We start from the raw sequence: 5,792 nt of genomic DNA, 5'->3' as shown, positions 1-5,792 counted from the left end.
ATCCCACTCCACTGGATGTTAACTGAATCACCTGATTTCACTAGAGTTTTGGGACTGTAAGTGACTTTTTTAGTGGGAATACTTTTTGTTGGTTTCAAACAACACCAGATGTACTGTTTTTTCTGGTACAGATTGACAAACTATGTTGACAAGTACGATATGTTTTTCAATCGATGACAAATTCCAAATCTAAGCTCCATAATTCGTTACTGGAGCCAGTCTATGAATTTGCTTTTCGATCGATGTCATGCTCTGCAGTTGGCTGAGCTTTATAGTATGTCATTGAACATTTGTTTCATCATCCATCTATCAACTGAGCCTCGTCCTTGATTGTGAGCTTTATATCTTCGTACCAATGCCAGTGTTCTCTCTCTTGTTGCACCTCTGCATTCGCAACCATTTCTTGTCGTGCGTCCTCTTACTTACCCTCTGTGCAATTTCATCCAAGACTTTCTGTTCAACACCACAGTATACACATCGAGGAAACTCGGCAATATCTGTATACTTGTCCATACTCAGGGTATTTGTGCCATTTTGGAACAGCCGGCAGACTACCTGTCATCACAGTGCTTTACTTTATCAAAACAGCTCTCTGCCATCTTAGTGAACTGAAAAAGTCATTTTTCTTCAATTTAGAGAGGACCTCCATAGTCTTAGTTTTGGGAGGAAATATCATAAGCCGTCTTTGGGTTTTCCACTGTATGAGTGAAGGTTCCTCCACACCACAGGTATCCCATAACCAATACTCAATTGTCAACCCATCACTAGATTACTTAAAAGGTTTTGATTGTAAGGAAAATAAAGATGAGAATCAGGGTTTGCATGGGTCTTGATTGGGGAGATATGAACTAGGATTTGAAACGGTCTATGCTATTGTTTATTCGGAATTCAGTGTTCTGGTTTATAGCCTTCTCCTCACCTCCCTCTTCTGGTAATAGTACCATCACCACTTCTGGAGTCATATAAGGACACATCATGTTCAACGCTGGAAAGACCTGTACTTTCAGAGAACTCAACATTCTGGTTTGTTAGCCTTCTCCTTTCCCTTTCCTCTTCAGCCTTTGAGAAAGGGTAATAGTATCATAAGATTCATCACCATTGCTTTCCAAACTGGACGAAATCGTCACACCCTCGTAGACACAGGAAGGCAAGGTCTCGTGCTTGTTATCACCGCCATTGGCAGATTCGATCAAATAATTATAAAGGCTGCTGCTGCTACGATAATGAAGAACCGTGAGTTTTTGTCTCCTTTCGAATGTCAGGCGGCCTTTCAGAGTCACTGTCATCCTCTTATGAAGAACTTGATCTAGGTCGAAATCTGTTGGTTGGCTTTCCGTTATCACCTTTACCCTACATGTTCCCAACATGATGTAGATCCCATCGTACTTTTGGATGATTACCGAAGAAGAAAATCGGGCGAACTATCTCCAGCTGCTACAAGCTTCTTGTTACGTCGACAGGAGTATCCAACTTTATGACAGAGTGTGGTCGAGTATGTCTTTTGCATCTGGACAAGTCGTGCTTCAAGCCTAGCAAGCACAGTTGTACGTTCAAACCCTTGTTTATCATGAGCTGGCTCAACAAAGTTAGCCTACAGTACACCTGATCTGATTTGAATTATACCACATTAGATATTTGACTAGAAAAACATAGTTAACATTCCTTGTTTGATTTTTTTTTAATTGTTACTGCGGGCATTCTTGTCTTAAGATTGTTGGAGAATAACAATTAAAAATTAATCAAACAACTAAATAATATAAGAGGCACTTATCTGATTTTCGTGTGTTCTCCTTAGTCAACTGTTAATGTCTTGAATATCCTGTTAAACACCATGGAAACAAGAAAAAACGGTAATGGTAGATTGAGGCGCATGTTCAACATACTGTCCTTAAGACAAGAATGCCCGGCTACACTCTAAAAAGATGATGCTATAGCCCTACGGGTACATCTGCCTCCAAGATACAACAATCTTAACAAGCTTGAATAGCACATTCAAACTTGTCCTTCTAGAACTTGGCAGCGGAAAAACTCACGAATCGTTAGCACTTAAAACCCTCGTATCAAACATCGAAAAAAAAAACGAAGAAGAAGTACTAAAAAACCCTAGGGGATATCAGAGAGGTTTTTCTATATATATAAATATAATAAAAAAAAACTTCATATATATAAAACCCTAACCCGATAAAATTTGGAAGGTGTTTTTATTTTTGGAAAAACCTTTTTATTAGTAATTTTTATTCACATAAAACTGTATTTTTTTTCAACACCAACAACTTATCTTAACAGTTATCTCTTGGGTGATTTATGCAGCAACAATAACTAACAACGCCGATAATGACTGAAAATGAGGCCTTTGCAAGTCCACACGAGATGGGTGCAGGGAAAACGAATCCAAATAGTGCTCTTCATCCAGGATTAGTTTACGAAACAAGCACGACAGATTATCTTAAATATCTATGTTACTTCGGCTATCAAACTAAACTAGTGAGATCAATGTTTGACGCAAAATTCAACCGATTCTTCAGAAGATCTCATCTCTGATATCAACTATCCTTCTATCTCCATTGCTAAGCTTCAAGGTGCTCGAACGATGACAAGAACAGTAACAAATGTTGGGCACAAGAACTCAACGTACTATGCTAAAATAGACTCCCCTGATGATTTACTTGTTCGGGTTTCGCCTAGTAAGCTCGCATTTTCCGAGAATTACAGAAAAGCTTCTTTCAAGGTCTCATTCGATGGAAAGGGTGCAACAACAAAAGGATACAAATTTGGTTCAGTGACTTGGTCAGACGAGAGGCATTTGGTTCGAACGGTATTTGTCATATAGGCAGGGATTACTACTCCTCCAGAATGTCTGACACCACAAAAGAACATCGTAAGCCAGTGCGCGAGTATGTTCCCATGATACGGGCACATAAAATTGTCCTTCTCTGTTTTGTTTAGCTAATCCAAAATCTGCAACTCTTGCGTTCATTTCTGAATGAACAGTGCAGATATGCTAAACATCTAGTAGTATTAAAGATACCCTCTCTGGCCAATAATAAAAGTTTGAGAATTTTAAGAAATGCCACACTTCCGAGATCGGCTTTAAGAAAGTGCCACTGTTTTTCTCAAAAATAATAAACTGCCACAACCGTTAAATATTCCGTCAGGGTACTCCAAAGGGTCTATATTCGTTGAACTAGTCAAGAGACTGTTCGTTTTCACCAATTTACCCTTCACAATCGCATCTTATTAGATAACCCTAAAAATCTAAAACGTTCGGCTTCTCTCATCTTAATTGAAAAAATGAGAGATACAGATGAACGGGGTTAATTGAAATTGCAGGTTTCAGTTTGTAGTGTTTGCTGGTAAGAATAGGAACCATGATGAACCAGAAGACGGCATTGGTGAGGATTAACTGCCCCTCCACTCATCTGCAAAGTATGAAGATAAATGATAATACAAATCATGCACGTTTTGCCAGTTTAGGGGATTCATCTTCTGTTATTTAAATATTCATTCGATTTTTGATTCAGTTCTTTGGTAGTAATACCATTTGTTTCATGTATGTTCTTACCGTGAGCTTATGCATGCTATCTGTTCGATGAAATGCCCCAAGGAAGAGAAGAAAGATTAATTAAAAGATACTAAAAGGCGTCTTACTCAATTGTGTTCTCATCTTGAATTTGATGTTCTTTTCTAATGACTCACAAGAGTCACAACTGAACTTGCTAATGACTCGCAATGATGAATTGATTTAACTCGGTATAGTGAGATGATTTGAAGTTGTAGATGTCTTTTACTAAGATGAATAACTGCCACCTATGCACTAACGGATGTTAACTGTTTTTTGAAAAAAACGGGATAAAAAAGGTCAAATGTGTGGCATTAAATAAATTGTGAAGAAAACAGTGACACTTTCTTATACATGAAATTGAAAGTATGGCACTTTATAAAAATCCCCTAAAAAAATTTTCTTGATCAAAATTCAGTGCATTGATATAACTCACAAAGTGTTACACTTATAGAAGACATCTTACAAAATTACAAGTATTAGCAAAAATAAATCACGATTACAAGAAGATCATTTAAAGTTAAACCTCAAGAGGAGTTGATTGAAACCGGATTGAAACTAAACCCAGAACAACTTGTTTGCCTATTCAGTAAAGAAGAACTGAACCCCAACATCGACGTCCCAAGATCGAATTCCAGCAAATTGTTCTCCAACTGGAACCCACCTATAACAATTGAAGTTTTCGGCTCCAAACCTCCATCCAATAATCCTAAACACATTACTTGATCAGTAACCGGAACCATTAAGTTAGAACCAAAAATCCTCCATTTCACCATCTCGCTTTGCAATTCTAACTCCACGTTTGGAACTACAGGTCCGTTTCTGTTCCAACTAATATCCTCAGTTCCAAAACAGAACCCAAACGGTTGAATCGGTTCCACTCTAGACAAATTGTAAGACTTGGAACTAATCAGAAAAGCTTCAGTTAAAGCGCTGTAAATTGAACTCTCTAATGTAGTGTAAGGAACAATTGTGCTTAATTTGGTTCCACCAAAACCGGTGTCACTATCAATGGACAACAACCCCGGGTTTAACTGAATCCGGATGCCGTTGACCTTGATTGACTTCACTCCGATGTAGTACTGATCATCTGAACTTGGTTCCAGTTCCGTACCCGGTTTACTTAATATCGGTGTGTAAATCAGTGATTTCGAGATATCCCTTTTAGGACGAACCGTATAGGGGCCACCACCGATGAATATTACACCGTCGGATTGAACTGAGGATGGCAAACAAATAGCAAATTTACGGTTAAGATTAAATCTTGCTGATAGTTGTGACGGTAACCCAATTCTGTTCTTCCCCAGACCTACCATCCCTTGAACACCAGCAGCTAACCGATCCAGCAAATACGTGGGACCACAAGAGAACAGAAAACGGTCGACGGTTGATACCGAACAGTTAGTAGATCCAACGGTTATAACATCCTCAACCAGCTCACCGTTTGAACCAACACCACTGATTGAATTTTCCGGAAACGTTTTACACAGACTCTTGCCACACTCACTTGCAGCAAAAACTGTTGGACTGGTGCTCAACGCCGTAGAACACTGAACCGATTGACACTGAACTTGACGACACGTACCCAGAGTGACAATCAACCCATAGAAACCTGCCGCCAAGATCTACAACGAGCTTTGTGGGTATGTGAGGGGTTCGTTGACCAATCTGTATTATGTATTGGTGTGAACCAATATCTTTGGTTATGGGGATAACAATTGAATCTTGACTGTCTAATGATGATATTTGAGCTTCAGAAATATTAGATAGCAAGAATATGATGATAGTGATATTGATTAGAATATGATTGAGATGAAGATGTGAAGACACCATTGAAGAGTTTAGAAAGGATCTGCAGAGAGGTTGAGGAGAAGTTAGGTTTGATAGAGAGATGGAGAGTGGGTATTAGTATTACTAAAGGGCATATGCGAATGAAGAGGGTTTTTTTAACAAAATGGTGTGCGGAGAAAAGCAGGCGCGTGGGTTGGAAATGGGGATTGGATTAAATATTACAAGGAGAAGACTAGGAAAGATGATAGCTTGAGTTGATAAGCTTCGTTGGGTCCAGCAAGGAAAGAGAGGGATTAGATAAAACTTGTGACTTTGCGTTTTCGAGTTTATCTTCCCATATTAATACGTGGAAGTATGCAGTGAACTGACAACGGTGACTACTTTTGAACTTGTTCCGTGCCAAAATAGGCGAAAACAGTTATCGTGCTTCAAAACAAGGTTT

At 38.8% G+C, this 5,792-nt stretch overlaps 1 protein-coding gene across 1 annotated transcript; it reads right to left on the bottom strand.

Annotated features, from left to right (window-relative positions):
* Positions 1 to 3,944: 3,944 nt before the first annotated feature.
* LOC113336692 (basic 7S globulin-like) lies at positions 3,945 to 5,525 on the bottom strand. The gene has a single exon (XM_026582340.1). The coding sequence runs from the start codon at positions 4,873 to 4,875 to the stop codon at positions 4,087 to 4,089; it is 789 nt and encodes a 262-aa protein (XP_026438125.1). The 5' UTR covers positions 4,876 to 5,525; the 3' UTR covers positions 3,945 to 4,086.
* Positions 5,526 to 5,792: the final 267 nt, after the last annotated feature.

This window comes from Papaver somniferum, unplaced genomic scaffold (genome assembly GCF_003573695.1).
Source record: "Papaver somniferum cultivar HN1 unplaced genomic scaffold, ASM357369v1 unplaced-scaffold_154, whole genome shotgun sequence".
Classification (NCBI taxonomy): Eukaryota; Viridiplantae; Streptophyta; class Magnoliopsida; order Ranunculales; family Papaveraceae; genus Papaver; species Papaver somniferum.
The sequence above is the reverse complement of the archived record's forward strand: the minus strand, read 5'-3'. Positions and strand labels throughout refer to the sequence as shown.

Bases quoted from the DNA above. Each gene is read 5' to 3' on its own strand.
- LOC113336692 (XM_026582340.1), bottom strand. From the start codon at position 4,875: ATGGTAGGTCTGGGGAAGAACAGAATTGGGTTACCGTCACAACTATCA.